The following is a 15518-nucleotide window of genomic DNA, read 5'->3' as shown; positions in this document are numbered from 1 at the left end:
GGGGGGGGCAGAGGGAGAAGTCCATGGGGCAGAGATGAGGGGGTACTGGGGGTCCCCCATTTTCTCCCTCTCTTGGGCGTCAGTTCCCTTTCTCTAAGGCCAACCTGGGACTGGGGGGGGGGCAGCGGGAGACGGCCATGGGGCACAGATGAGGGGGTCCTGGGGGTCCCCATCATTCTCTCTCTCTCTCTTGGGAGTTACCTTTCTGCAGCTGCTGATGCTCCTCCATCTCCCTCCGGAGCAGAGCTTCTTCTGAAGGGTCTCTGCCTTCCTCTAACGTCCGAAGGCGCAGCTTCTCTCTCCGTCTGTCTGGAGTGGTTTCCTTTTGGGGAGGAAGAAGGCAGGTCAGGCCCTGGTTCCCCAAAAGTCCCCTCCCTGGAGAGCAAAGATGGGATCCTCAAAGGGGGCTTGAAAGAGACCCCCCCTTTCTCCTGGACCATGGGCCCCAGAGGGACCCTTCTGCCTGAGCCCCTTCTGACCCCATCATTATGGATCTATTTGGGGGTGCAGGGGTTCCTCTCCTGGGTCCAAAGCGTTCCCTTTGCGTGGGGCCCCATTGGCCAGGACCCCCATAGACCCCCTCCAGCCCCATTGCCCCTGCCCCCCTCCATTGACCAGGGAGAGCCAAGGGGGGCCCAAAGGGACCTTCCCGCCTCCTCCGAATGGGGCACAACTGGACCCCTTGGCAGCCCTCCATCCTTGCAAAGTCCCCTGAACTACGGCCCTAGAGCTAGAACTACAAATCCCAGCATCCCACAGGAGGAAGCTGCAGGAATCCTGGGGCTGCAGCCTGAGAGAGAACTGCCCTGAATGTGGGAATGCCACTCCCAGCATCCCCTGCCTGGAGCCATGTTGCCCAGGGGATTCTGGGGGCTGCAGTCCCAGAGGGAGCCTGGAGCAGGGCCTCCTCCTCCTCCTTCTTCTGGGGACAAGGACCTCCAGATCTCCCAGCTCTTTCGGGGAAGAGGCATCTCCCATCATCCCCACCTCAAAGGCCCAAAGGGGGTTTCAGGAGGGGAGGAAGGGGCCCCAAAGAAGCCCCACTCACTCTCTCTCCTCGCCCTCCCTGCGCCATCGGAAGCACCCCTCCCACTTGCCAAGGAGACCCTCCCTAGAGAGAAAGGGGCGGGGCTAAAGGCATTTCCGCCTGGTCCCAAAATGGCTGCCTGGGGCCTCCCTGCCATAGAGAGGAGGAGAAAGAGCGTCGGAGGACTGTATGGTAGAGCAGGAGAGACATGGAAGGAGGAAGAGGAGGGGCCTCCAAAGGCCCACAGAGCTAGGAAAGTATAGAGGAAGATGGTCCAGTGGTGGGGAAGGCCAGCACTCTCTCAGCGCCGCCGGTCAGAGATGGCCCAAATTTACAAAGGCTATACAGCACAGCAGAAGATGAATGGGTCCAAGAATACATGGCTAAGGCAAGTTTTGCCTGAGGCTGAGAGAGTGTGCCTTGAGTTTTTCCTCTGGAAGGTGGATGTCTCTTAAAGGTTGGGCAACGCATCTCCATCCATAACATCATTCTATAGCAAAGCATGGTCTTAGAAAAAAAGATACCAAAATACACCTCAACCCAAACCTATATGTGCACAATCCCATTCCCTAACACCTATAGATGGACAACACCTATCATTGTGATGATAAAAGACAAAAGATACATTCTGTCCCTCACTTCCCTCTCCTCTCAAGTTTGAATTCTACTTGCTTCATTTTGCTTTCCTTTTATTCGTCTCTTCATCTTCCTTTGTCCTTGTTTCACCTGGTTTCCCCCTCCTCACGGACTGATCTTTCCCTCTTTTATTACTAATTCACAGCCTATATCTATGCATTAGTAATAAAAGAGGGAAAGATCAGAGGGAAAGGGTTCTAGGAGTCCAAGTAGACCATAAGTTGAACGTGAGTCAACAGTGTGATGCGGCAGCTAACAAGGTCATATTGAGGAAGGAGCAAGCTTGTTTTCTGCTGCTCCAGAGAACAGGACCCTGAGCAACGGATGCAAGCTCCAGGCAAAGAGATTCCACCTGAACATCAGGAGGACCTTCCTGAGAGTAAGGGCTGTTCGACAGTGGGATACACTTCTTCCTGGGAGATTATGGTGGAGTCTCCTTCCTTAGGGGTCTTCAAACAGAGGCTGGATGGCCATCTGTCAATGGGGATGCTTTGATTGTGATTTCCTGCATGGCAGAATGAGGTTGGACTGGATCAGGGCCCTTGTGGTCTCTTCCAACTCTACGATTCTATGGTTCTACACTCCTTCCTTGGATTCTATGATTCTAATACGATTCGTCCTTCTCTCACAGGGAGCTTTGGTGGCACTACAAATCCCAGCATTCCATTGGATGATGCCATGGCCACTAAAGCGGTGTCAAACTGCATTATTTCTGCAATGTGGCAGCAGCCTATGAAAGAGGTATTTCAGGATTGATGCTCTACTTGTATGTATGTGATTAGTTTCTCCCCCAACCCAAGAAAACGACCCTTGCTTCCTGCTCTCATTTCTATTAGCTGCAAAGAGTATAACATAAAACCACTTAATATCTTTTTTAAGGAAAACAAAATCAGAGTTAACTTTATTTTCACAAAGTGGGTGTTTGCTGCCCACACAGTTGCCCTCAAAACGGCCTTTTGCAGCAAAAGAAGGTGGCTTGACCCTCAGGCTGTGTGCCAAAAGGGAGCCAGGTATTGACCTCCAGGCCACCAAAGGGTTTTCCCTGGAACAGTGTCCAGTCCTTTGAGAAAGTTCAGTTTGCATCCTGTACAGACAGGTCAGCCGGTCCTTGTCCAGTGGCCGGCTAGTTCTCTTCGCTGTTTTCATAGACGGGGTTGGCGTAGGCCTGGCTTTTTCTCCCTGCCGCAACGTTTCCATGCTCCGTGGGTGGCCATGTCGCATCTCTCTCCAGCCGCCTCTGCAGCTTCCGGTAGCGGCTAGACGATCGGAACCGAAAGAGGGCCTTGATCCAGAGCCAGAGGCGGTAGTTTTGCAAGATGGCGTCCTGCAAAGAAGAGAGAATTGGATGAGCGCCACTTGGCTCAAAGGACTTTTTCACACAGGAGAAATGTATCACCATCCCGAAAGAAGAAGAAAGCGGGGCCAATGTGAAAATGCACAAAATTACGTAGTAGCTTATCATGCGCACAGACGAACACAGCGCCCATCTGAAAGAGAAAGCAGTGCGAATGCAAATGAACTCATCACATGAATAAGTATCCATCAGCCTGCGCAGCGAGGAGAGGATTGCACCTGGATACAATTCCGGATCCAAGGACCCCCCCCCCCCCCCCCCTTAGCGATGGAGAGGAATAAGGAGGAGGCATGCTCCGGCCCCCCACCTTTCCCCCCCCCCCCCCCTTTGCTCTTTTTCCTCCGAAAAGAACTGCTTTGCTCTCAGCAACCAGGGGATACAGGAAGGAAATGCAACAAAGGATCATGGGAATTGTAGTCTGTTTCTAATGGGGGGCTCCCATGGCCGATCTAGAGACGCATTTCATACTAACGCAAATGTGAATGCAGCTATTCCTGGGGTGACTCGCGATTGCATTTGGATTGCGTGTGGCGTCATTTGAAATTCTTTTGCGGAATTACGTGAAATACCTTGGATGACCCCGGATCAACCTTCGGCTAACCTTCCAATTTTCCCTGTGTGATAAAGTCCAAAGGGAAAGCGTGGAGCCAGTTTCCAAGGGGCCCAAGAGACAAAGCCAGTTGTCCACTTACCTCCACAAATAATGAAACACCAAAGGTGACCGCCAGCATAACCAGAAGGTAGGCCTTCCAGATGGTTGGGATGCAGAGAAGCTGAGAGAGAGGCAAAGAGTTAATGCTTTGGATCCGCTGGCCAGGCCTGGCGGTCCTTGTACTTCGGACCATGGACCGTCCAGCTCAGCCTGGCCAAGGGCTTTCCCTCTAGGCCAGCTGAGCGTAACCCTGCATTTTGTTCCAAGCAGAAAGCATTGCATTTAATCCCTTGCCAGCCATCCACATCCTAATACTACGGGGGGATTTGGGTGTGGGGGGCACACCTTGCCCCAGAGACCCTCAGCGCTCACCTCCATCCCTTTGTAGACAACTTCTATGTCGGCAAAGACAAGAAACAAGGAGACCCCAAGCTGGAGGCCCAGGAGGCAGGAGAAGACATCTAAAGAAGGAAACAAACAGAAAAGCGGAGAAGGAGGCGATCCTAATCAATCCTACAAGAGAGACGATGGTACCTTTCTCAAACAGACTGATGGCAGCCAAGAACGGACAAGCAAGGGCATCCCCATATTCCCCTTGAAGAACAAGAATGCTACCTGGATAAGAAGTGTTCTCTTTATTTGGCTGGGAAAGGTAGCCAGATTCCCTGGCATGATGGCTTCAGACTCAAAAGAGAGGAGATTGCAACTAAGCATTAGGAAGAATGTCTTGGCAGGGCAACCTCAGCATGCAAAAGACTTCTGCAAGAAGACAATGGACTCTCTCCTTCCTTGCAAATCCTAAAGGCTGGATACCCTCCTGCCAGGGGTACTTTACTGGTGGATTCCTGCACTGGATTCGGGGTGCTGGACATCCCTGTCCAGCTCTGTAGTTCTACAAATGCCTCGGGCTTCTTGGTCCGGGCAGATGCTGGTTTTGTCTGTGGAGGAGGTCCCAGCACCGAAAGCCCCAAAGCAGGAGATTGGAGAAAGCAAGGGTCTCCCCCTGGGACTCACAGTTTGTGTAGATGGGCTTCCTGAAGGGTCTGCCCTTGGAGAAGACAAAGGCCACAATGAGGCAGTTGAGGGTGACCAGGTGGCAAAGGGTGGTGTCCTCGTAGCTCAGGACGCGGTGCTCCTCTGGCTCTGTGGCGTTGACCATCGTCCCATTGTCGCCTGGGAAGAGGGGATGGCTCCCGGAGGGGCAACCCCTGAAAGGAAAAGGAGGCCCAAGAATGGGAAATCCACTTCTCCTTGGCCCTGACTGGTTCCTGCCTGCATTCCCATCCCAGGCAATTCCGTGAGGCAGGGCTGGGGCTCAGATGTTGTTGTTCTTTGTCAGCCCCAGAAAACTGCAAAACGACAATAAAGGAGGTACTGCCTTTGAATGCTAGAGTTGGAAGGGATCCCAAGAAGGGCCATCCAGTCCAACCCTCTCTTCTGCCATGCAGGAACTCACCATCCAAGCCCTCCTCCTTGGGACAGAAGATGGACACCCGGCCTCTGCTTGAAAGCAGCCTCCAAAGAAGGAGGTCCCACCGCCATCTCAGGCAGCAATTCTTCCACTATCCAATAACATTTACTGTCAGGAAGCTCTTCCTAATATTTAAGTGGAATCACTTTTCCTGGAGCTTGAAATTATTGAGACTTTGTGTCCCAGGAGATTATCTCACGGGGCACCAGATGTCACTTGACCCATCCTTCCTGCGCAATCGCGGGAAGGACTTTCAGATGACGTCCTGCTTATCCATATATTATCCTATCCAGAAGGCATGAGTGATATCAATTGAGTGAAAGGCTTTCTTATGATGATGTGCTGCTCCTGTCTTTGTCCTGTCATTGAAGTGACATTGCCCAGCATTTTGCACTAATGGGAGTTCACGTTAAGGCAATGCCGCTTCAGCGACAGGATAATGACAGGATCAGCACTATGCTATAAAAGGCTTTTGCGCAATCGCTGTCATGGATGGGATAGCGATGGGGGAAGCAATCCGATCTCTCTCGCATCTCTGTGTGATAACCTCCCTAGTCTCTGGAGCTGCAGAGAACAAGCATCCCTTCAAGTATTTGAACAGGGCTATCATCATATCACCTCTGAACCTTCTCTTCTCCAGACTAAACATCCCCAGCTCCCTAAGACTCTCCTCATAGGGCTTTGTGGTTCCCGGACCATTTTAGTTGCCTTCCTCTGGACACCCTCCAGCTTCTCAACGTCCTTTTTGAATTTTGTTGCCCAAAACTGGGCACAGGATTATTCCAGATGAGTTATGACCAAAGTATAAGAGTGTGGGACTGTGACCTCCCTCGATCTAGACACTACGCTCCTATCTACGCAGCCCAGGATCACATTGGTTTTGGCTTTTCTTGTCCTTTAGGCTTATCGTCTTGGCTGTCCTTTCACTCTCTTTCTGGCTCTCAGCCTCTTTTTGGGAGGAAAGGGGGGATCCCTGTTTGGGGAGGGGTCTGACCTGTGGCTGCGCAGCTGGGAGTACCATGGCTGCTGCTTCACGAAGAGGAAGGCGAAGACCTGGACCACGAGCGTGAAGCAGACGTTGAGGACGATGGAGAGCAACAGCGACGGTGCGAGGAGGCGTCCCGGAGGCCGGTGGGGGGCCAGCTTGGGATAGGCATGGTTCAAGCTCACTGCCGGGGGGAAAGAACCAGAAAGTTCTGCCAAAAAGCACGTGCCACTCGAGGTCCTCTCCTGGTTCAAGCCAAGATGGTGATCCTAGCGAAGGAGACAACCCTCTTTTTCTTCCAGGGAGGGCTTCCACAACTGAGAGGTCAAGGGCAGCCTCCCAAGAGCGGCACCAGAAACTGCCATGTCCAGACCTTATCGGTGGCTGCCCCATCCCTTTGGGCCTCCGTTTGTTTTGGATTTCATCTTCCAGAATCCTCAGACAACTTATACAGATGGGCGGCATGCAGCCGCCCCTTTTTGCTCTGGATCGGTGCTGCAGCAACTGCATACAGCGGCACCAATCCGCTCCCTGGAGGGAGCAAAAAGAAGCTGACCCAAGCAGCTCCCTGGAAGGTTTGTCATAAGCGCCACGGCACGGCATTATGATGCCCCTTTCATGCTGTGCCATTTGGGCGCTGTGCCACAGCATCATCGTGACGCATGCTATGTAAATGGGCACACGCCATGGCATCAAGTGTGCAGATGCTATGCCATAACTCCGCCCACAGGCTGGCATTTTGGGCTGATCTGTACAGGCCCATAGTCAACAGCCAGAGGTTATGGGAGGGAAGTCCAAATCATCTGAAATGACCAAAGGTTGGGAACAGATCTGGAACCTGACCGCATCCTGACCAGGCCAGCTGTCTGTGGGTTCTAGATCAGTTGAGAACTAGGTAAACAAATCAACTTTGAAAATATGCCTTGTGCGTCACTTGTCCTGGATTAAGCGACACCCATTGCTAACCCTATACTGGGTTTAAGGGGAGGGGGATATAAGTAAAAATAATAATAATAAAGATACTAAAAATAAAAGCAACCCGCATAGATAGATGGAGCTAGAGTCCACTTACTTGTGAGGCAGACGACGAGGGTGATGCAGACGTCTTGCAGGAGGTACTGGTAATTCCCAAAGATCTGGGTTTGCTGGGGGGGGGGGATTAAAATTGGTTCAAGGAAGGCTTGATTATTATTTCATTAATGCAGACGGAGGGCTAAATACCCAAAGGCATGGGATTCTCATCTGATCTTGGAAGCTGAGCAGGGCCAGCCTTGGTCAGAAAACCGCGTGAAATGCATGGGGTTGCCATAAGTCAACGCGTGACTTAAAGGCACATACTGTATACACACAGACTGACATATACACAATACAGACAGGGACACAAGGCTTTGTAAACGTGGCCCAAATTTGATTTACCTTTCTGAAACTTTGCTTTAACTGTTTAAATAAAACTATGTTTTTTTCTATTTGTGAAATACAGCAAAACCCAACGGAAGAGTGATACCTTGATCGTCTGTCTTCCTGTGACAGCAGAAAGGTAAACAGCTCAAACAGATTTTTACCAGTTTTGGGGGGATGTTTGAGATGCTCTGACTCAATGCGCAGCCTGTGAGATGTAGCCAAATTTAACTTCCGATGGGAATCTATGACGGCCGCCCAACAATGATTGTCTTTGGAAGGCTCTCTCTCTCAAGGGCAACTGAGTGTGCAAAATGAGGAACATTTTAGCCCTTAAACAGAGGTTGCATCTGCACTGTAGAAATAATGCAGTTTGACACCACTTCAAGTGCTGCAGCTCCATCCCATGGGGTCCTGGGATCTGTAGTTTTACAAGGCCTGTAGCCTTTTTTTGCCATAGAGTGCTGATGGCTCACAAAACTACAAATCCCAGGATGCTGTCGGATGGACCCATGATAGTCAAACTGCGTTAGTCCTACAGATGAGCCCAGAGAGGAATCGCAGAACCACAGAGTTGGAAGAGACCAACGCAAAGGTCATCCTGTGTCCATCCTTCTCCAAAGCGGCTGAAACTGATTGACCCTTAACCATCTGTAATGCTCCTGAGTGATGCTGGAGACTAAAGAATGAAAGCGCATACCCAGAAGAGCAGAGAGGTACCGATGAACTGCGCCATTCCATAAAGCGCCAGGTATTTAAACACGGCGAAGGAGGACACAAGAGCAGCACGGCCTTCCCTGAAACGGAGGAGCGAAGCACCGGTTTAAAAAGGCTGCAGGGGTCTGCTGTTGCCCAAACTCTCCCTTTGGAAAAGCATCATTCAGCCCCATAGAATAAAACATCTCAGACTAAAGGGCTTATCATGCAACAGGTTGTTGCACACTTGCACTGGCTTATTCTTATCACTCTCCTGTTGTCACATTGCATTTCCACTTTTATTGGATCACATCTATTAATTGACAGGAAAACCCATTAATGGTCCCAATATTGCTGCTGTTCCACTATTCTTTCTGGTGCAATTATTTTGATACTCTGGCATTCCCATGAGGTGTGTGTGTGTGCGTGTGCACGCGCAAAAAAAGGCCCTCCTTTTCTCCCTCTCCTTTTCCCCAAACTGCATGCAGTCACACCACTTCTGGAGAAAGAGGACATCATGGCGCATGGGGACAGCATTGCTTTGACTCTCTTCCCTGGCGTTTTTAAAACATTGTTTTTCTGAAGTTGCCACAAGTGTGCAATCGCAGCAAAACAAATCTTCAAAAATAAAATACCAGTAAATAATGGAGGATGGAGTAAAAGCAACCAGTGTGGCCAACAAATGGATAGGCACATTACACAAACGTGGGACTGAGGTGGGCAAATGATGAGCCCCATTGGGTACATGTGCGTGGTTTCAATTGGAAGAAAGGAATGGCAACAGCGTTGAAACGATAAAACAAAACATGGTTGGAAAGGCAGTGCATAAGACGGATTGCAGGAACATGCGTCCCCAAAATGGCACTATGGCAAAAGTGACTGTTTCCATACCAGTATCTTTCCTTTTGCTTGAACAACGTGATTGTTGTGATAAAGACCTGTGACAGACAGCTGTGTTTGTGCGAGACCCAGCCATGTCCCTCCATTTTGCCAAGGTCCTCCACATGACGCTATGGACCTTATCACACTAGCAAAATCCTGTTTGGAAACGGTATTTAAACCAGATTTACATTTTTAAAGAACCCACAAATGCAGGAAGTTTATCACACCAAATTCCTGTAAACGTGAAATACAGCGGAAATAAACTGAAGGTAAAACAAAGAAAAATTGCAGCTTTTTACTTTTGGGAAGTTCCTAAAGTAAAAAGCTGCCATTTTTGTCCCTTGTGCCTTCACTTTCACTTTCACGTTTGCAGGAACGTTGTCTGATAAACTTCCCACATTTGCAGGTTTTTGCTACTTCAAATCCCGTTTCTCAGCAGGATTTTGCTAGTGTGAGAAGGTCCTATGAAGGACAGGACAAGAGAAACGCAGAGGGACACAGACACAAGCCATGCTCAGAGCCATGGGTGTGTTACGTCAATGGGAAGGACCCACAGGAGCATCGCAGTGGCGAATGTTGGGGAGGCCAAGCCACCATGGATGCCATTGCAAGAGTCCTTGAAATAAATAAATAGATAAAACGCACCGTATGAGTTGCGGCACGCATTCGATGTTGGGGATTTGTGAGGTGAAGGGTGACGCCACAGAGGCCTCCTGGTCTGAAAGGGCGATCCCTGCGTGGGCCATTTTCAAAGCCTGTTTGGAGGAAAGAGAGCCAAAGGGTCAGAGGAAGGATTCGCACCCAGTCCACTGTTCTACAGTACAAATGGCAGCAGTTTTTGTGGGCGCTGCAACGCTCACGTTTCGTAATTTCGAAATCTCAGGCATCATGGCCAACCATCATGGCCACTTTTGACGGTGCCAAAAACTAGATAGACGCTTGTCTGTAAAAGGAGACTTTGGGGGGCTCCGTCATTTTGCCTGATTTATAAATAAGTCTCTGGGGCTGCATCCACACTTTAGCAATAATGCGGTGGGACAGTGCTTTAACTGCCATGGCTCCATCCTACGGGATCCTGGGATTTGTAGTTTGTTGTGGCACCAGAGCTCTCTGTCGGAAAAGGCTAAATAGCCCACAGAACTAAAAATCCCAGAAGGCTCCATCCTCTTATCTCTCTGGATGGAGGTCTCAAGATCTCAATAAACCAACCCCTCCGGACTCCTCCGCTGGCTGCAAGATGGAGGCTGCGGTGGGACGTTTGGGCGTGTTCACGGGCAATCTGTCTCAGAAAGCAAATTCTGCGCAATAGTACTTTTAGAAGAATTACTCCATGGTGCAAACTAAAGGAGCGCTTTTGTCGCCACTAGATTTCCCAGCATCCAGCTCAGCTCCTCCTTGCTCCTGACTGGAGTTCAATGTACGATAAACAGATGGTGATACTAAACTGATATGCTATCAGATGAACTGATAACACAGAAAGATCCGCGCATGATCAGCAACCTCAAGTGCCCCCCAAATCCACGCACTCTTTCTATGACATCTATTTCAAAATGTTATTTCCACTTGTGATGATGGGACTCAACCGTAAACACCACAATGCGCCGCTCTCTGGGTGACATACCGCGCAGTCGTTGGCTCCGTCTCCACACATCCCCACGTAGTAACTGCGAGAGAGGAGAGGACCCCGATTAACCGTCCATCCTTTCCCCCAAAACAAGAGCATCCTTTCTCCATTCGAATGTTCGTGTTGCAGCTACTTGTCGTCAGATAGCCCAGGTCATTGCAAGTAGTTGCAAAAGCAATTAATCAAATCTCCTATCATTTTTAATTGGTTAATTTGATTCTTTGGTTTTGGAACTATTTGCCTCACTGATTGCAAGTAGCTGCAAAATCAATCAATCGAATCTTCTATCAATTTCTCTTTCTCTTTCCCTGCATTGCAAAGACTTACTCCAGTTTCTGAAATTCTTCAATGAGGCTGGACTTTTGCGCAGGAGGCATTCTTGCAAACACAGTTCCATTCACAAGGATCTGCAGGAAGAAAAGCCCACCATTAACAGCTGCCACCTCTGCATACTTGAAAAATGAGGAAGGTTCATGATGTCTCTTCTATGCTAGCCATTTGCTGTAATAAATGAAATGAAATCATGCCTCTCCTGTCGTGAGAAAGTCCCATCCTGGAGTACCTTGCTTCCAAGGGAGCAACATTGATCTCTATGGTGCTCATTTCCATGAAGACCTATGAGGCACCAGATCCCATCTGATATTGGAAACTAGGCAATAGCTCTGGTTAGGACTTGGATGGGAGACCATCAACAACTGGAGGCTCTGTTTCAGAGGAAGAAACTGGCAAAACCGCCTCTGAGGATTCCTGGCCTAAGAAAACCCAATGAAAATTCACCATGGGTCACCATGCCATAAGTTGACAGTGACTTGAAGAAAGACACAGACAGAAACACATTTCCATGAAAACCTTCTTGGGTTTGTAGCTGGAGATTAAGGGGAGCCCTGAGAACCGGCAGCAGCAGCGGGATTCGCACCCACCTCCTCCCTATTTACCTTGGGTAGCAAAGTGCTGAAGTATTTCTGAAGGAGCTGGTAGGTCTTCCCATCCAAGGCGAAGTGGAAGTTGCTCTTGCCATCAACGGTGATGCAGGGATCCTGGAAGACAAGGGGAAAACGGTTCCCAGGATAGATCGGATTTGTGCAAATGAAATAAGGACAAAGGAAAAGGAGCAACAGATGAAAGCAGGACAGCTTGGCGCCAAAGTGGACCTGGGGCCAGCCCTGGACATCTGACCAGCGCCAAGGGCTCCAGCCTTCGCTATCGTTATTAGGATTTGGTCTATTTGTTTCCCACCCTTTTCCCAACCCTGGGACTCAAGGCTGCGTACGACATTTAAAACAGATACAGAAATAAAAATTCACTTCATTAAGGGATAACAAAAGTTGATATGCTATGAAACTTTATCAATTGATTGAAAAGCTTTTATTGAGCTTTCATATATCACAAATACACACACACACTGTGAAGGTGTATTGATATATCAATACACCTTCCATAATGATACAATTTCCAAGTATCATCCTTCTTTCTCTCCCTCCCCGCAATTTTCCTTTCTATTAGACTTTACTCTTAATATCACATCCCCTGTATCTGCATTTCGGCTAATCAATATTCTTCCTTTATTTATTTATTCACGTCCAATAGAACCCACCCCTTAAAGACAAGGTGTTCTGTTGTGTTACTTTAATTTCTTTTACATCTAATATTAATTAATGTATTTATTCATATCACATGCTAATCCTGACCTTCCTATTCTCAATGATGAGTGATTTATTAACAATAAAAAACCATATATATTTTTAAAAAGAGAGAGGGAGATGCAGAGAATGCAATGTTTTATTAAATGCCCGTTCTCCATCAGCAGGCATTTCCCAAAGGATCTATCAAGACCATGAAAAGTGTTTTTCCTGCTGCCAGAAGGAGAGCATGGAAGGGACCCTTCTAGTCTTCCGATTGATAGATAACCTGGGATGGCTTCGTGAGTCAGAACCAGCACTTTGCATTGTAGCCCATGGAGCTGCTTGACCCAGTTGCAGAAGGACACCCCCAAAACCCATCTCCTGCTGCCCAATGCCAGCGCCTTGCCCCACATGGCCATCATGCCTATTGGTACCAAGTATCTAGGATGAGCTCTAGAAATGCTGCCTTACCTGGCTTTTCTCCATCCCTGGCTGCGCATCCTCCAGCGTCCGCCAAGTGATGGACGCCGGACAGTGCTCCCCCTCGGCCTCCATGGCCTCCACCAGGATGACTCTGCTGCCCCTGGAGACCATGCCAGAGGTCCTGGCGACCGTGACGGCCGTCTCAAGATGATCTCCTGGAAGGAAGACAACGAACAGGTTTAGTTCCTCTGGGGCTTGGCTTATTGGCCCACCTGCTTCTATCCCACCACCAGGACAGCCCTGACCCTTAAGGGCATTCAGGGGCTGTCCATCTATAGTGGCCCCAGCACACAGATTGGGGGGGGGACTAAGGTCCTGTACAGACAGGGCATGAAGCTGCCCCTGTTTCAGCCAGATCAGGGCCATGGCAACCACACGCTGCGTCCCCAATCTGGCCTTTGCAGGGCACAAAAAGAAGCTGAAAAAAGCAGGCTGTTCAGACCAGCTTTAAAGGCCAGCATGTCGGCAGAGTGTAACATCTTCATGATGCATGCGCCAGCTCCACCCCCATGGTACCATGACGCAGCACGTCACACAACATAGTGTGCAGCATCACGGTGCTCCTCCGGCGCTGCGTACATACGGCACAGTGCTGAAGGAGTGCCACCAAAGTGCCCTGCAAAAGCCAGATCGGGGCTGTGGTGTGCATTTGCTGTGGCCCCAATCTGGCTGAAACAGGGGTGGCTGCAGCCACCCCTTTGAGGGTGTCTCTACAGCCCCAGCGGCTCCCTTTTGCGCCTTACAAAGGGCACGACAGCCGTGTTGCTGTGGCTTGACGGCACTCCATCGGCACTGCATCATATGTATGCAGCACCAGAGGAGTGCCGTGATGCTGTGCGCCGTGTGGTGTGATGCGCAGCATCATGGTGTCATGGGGGCAGAGCCAGGGTGTGCATTGTGAGGATGCTACACCCCGACTCTTTAAGGCCAGTCTGAAGAGCCCCTAAGGAAAATGTAGGAGCAAGAAAGCCAAAGGGCTTGGCTCTTTATTAAACCGCCAAAGAACAGTGCCCTCCTTTTATTTAGGACTGTTGGCCTCTTCTGCCAAGGGTCAAGCTTTGGGACAGATGGACATGGAGCAGCGAGGGAGGAATGGACACCTGCCTAGCCAGCCAGATTGGCCAAGATCCCCCTCACGTAAATAAATGACCTTACTACTATTAAACCATCAACAAAATGGTGGAGGAGGAGAAGGGGGACAAGGTCTGCCTAGTATTTACTTAAGACTAAATATTAAATGCGAGTCCTAATTTTAAGAGGGGAATGAAAAGGGCTCAATAAGCTATGGAAAGCAGAAGTAAGGAGGAGACCCCACCTGTCTGGGGATACCTCTGTTCCTGCAGCTTGCCTCCATTGCTCCATTGTGTCCTATTCTCTGGAGCAGCAGAAAACAAGCTTGCTCCTGCCTCAATATGACATCCCTTCAAATACTTAAAGAGGGCTCTCATATCACCTCTTCACCTTCTCTCCTTCATGCTAAACATCCCCAGTTGCTCCTCCGAGGGCTTGGGCTATTTTGATAGCTCTGTCCATTCTCACAGCAGACGGTCCCAAGCGCCTTGACCCTTGGCCCTTGCCAGACAGAGAGCCCCACTCCTCAGGCCCACCTGTGACCATGACGCTCCGGATGCGGGCACAGCTGAGTTCCTCCAGGACGGGCTTGGTCTCGCTCTTCAGCCGGTTCTCCATGATGAGGAGCCCCAGGAAGGTCAGGCTGGACTCCACTTGGTCCCTGGGAGGGATCAGAAGGCAACGGGTGAGCCCCACTTTTGCAAGGGGAGGAAAGGGGAGATGACACTCGGGGTTAGAGGATCCTAAGAGTTGATATGGTGAAGACTGAGAGTTCTCTCCTCTTCTCTTAGCCAAACACTCAGCTCCCTCAAGTGTTCCTTTTGGGGCTTTTAGTTTTCAGACCTTTGGCCACCTTGGTGACCCTTCTCTGAACACAGTCCAGCTGGTCAACTGGTCAACATCTGTTCCGGACAGTAGTGCCCAAAACTGGACACAACATTCCAAGGAAGGTCTGACCAAAGCAGAAGAGTGGGACTAGGGCTTCCTTTGAGATAGAGGAGTTTATCAGACGCGAGTTTTTGGACCCTCAATTCCGCTAAGGAAGTGAAACAAACGTTGCACAATGACCTTATAACGCGATGTTCTATCACATTGCTTGCTTTTCCATCATTCCCCCGTAATATTACATTAGTGCTACAATTGCGCAAAGGTTGCGATTTGCGTGATGCGAAACCATGCATAGCAGAACTTTTTACTACACCAGCGCCTTCCTTTTGTCTTGAACATTTTGCATCAACATATTTGCGCATGCTTCTTGGAGGTTTTGGTGGCATCCTGACCTTTGTGCTTCCAGGGGAGAGAGGGGAGAGGGGAGAAGCCCCTTCCAGTTTCTAGCCTCCTATGGATTCCTTCAGGACAGAGTATGGGGCAGGAGTGGAAGGCCCTTTGGGGTCCCTTTAATTTCTAGGATCCTACGTGTTCCTGCAGGACTGAAGAAGGGGCTGCACTGAATGGCCCTTGGGGGAATCCCTTGCATACATTAGTTGTACGTACCCCCCACTCCCACCCCCCTCCCCTGGGGTTGCCCTGAAAAAGGAAGGCCACCGGAAGGGAATGGGGTGAAAAAGCAGCCCTGCATCATGGGAACTTTGCAATCAGTAACATTTGCGTTGCTTT

The 15518-nt window shown here is 49.8% G+C and overlaps 1 protein-coding gene and 1 long non-coding RNA gene across 2 annotated transcripts in view; both read right to left on the bottom strand.

The window, feature by feature from the left end:
- LOC121923069 overlaps positions 1-1147 on the bottom strand; it is a 40479-nt gene extending 39332 nt beyond the window's left edge. The window contains exons 1-2 of the long non-coding RNA XR_006102297.1: positions 1049-1147; positions 202-322 (exon numbers count right to left, since the gene is read on the bottom strand). This is a non-coding gene — a long non-coding RNA (uncharacterized LOC121923069). The remainder of the gene's footprint in view (positions 1-201; positions 323-1048) is intronic.
- Positions 1148-2786: 1639 nt separating this feature from the next.
- The window catches only part of LOC121922818 (probable cation-transporting ATPase 13A5), a 30691-nt gene continuing 17959 nt past the window's right edge, over positions 2787-15518 (bottom strand). The window contains exons 18-30 of the mRNA XM_042452658.1: positions 14438-14562; positions 12819-12985; positions 11661-11762; positions 11053-11132; positions 10723-10765; positions 9747-9856; positions 8224-8320; positions 7198-7270; positions 6135-6309; positions 4684-4877; positions 4042-4130; positions 3710-3790; positions 2787-2987 (exon numbers count right to left, since the gene is read on the bottom strand). Coding sequence (XP_042308592.1) covers positions 2787-2987; positions 3710-3790; positions 4042-4130; positions 4684-4877; positions 6135-6309; positions 7198-7270; positions 8224-8320; positions 9747-9856; positions 10723-10765; positions 11053-11132; positions 11661-11762; positions 12819-12985; positions 14438-14562 — 1537 coding nt within the window. The remainder of the gene's footprint in view (positions 2988-3709; positions 3791-4041; positions 4131-4683; positions 4878-6134; positions 6310-7197; positions 7271-8223; positions 8321-9746; positions 9857-10722; positions 10766-11052; positions 11133-11660; positions 11763-12818; positions 12986-14437; positions 14563-15518) is intronic.

Source organism: Sceloporus undulatus, chromosome 2, assembly GCF_019175285.1.
Source record: "Sceloporus undulatus isolate JIND9_A2432 ecotype Alabama chromosome 2, SceUnd_v1.1, whole genome shotgun sequence".
Taxonomy (NCBI): domain Eukaryota; kingdom Metazoa; phylum Chordata; class Lepidosauria; order Squamata; family Phrynosomatidae; genus Sceloporus; species Sceloporus undulatus.
The sequence above is the reverse complement of the archived record's forward strand: the minus strand, read 5'-3'. Positions and strand labels throughout refer to the sequence as shown.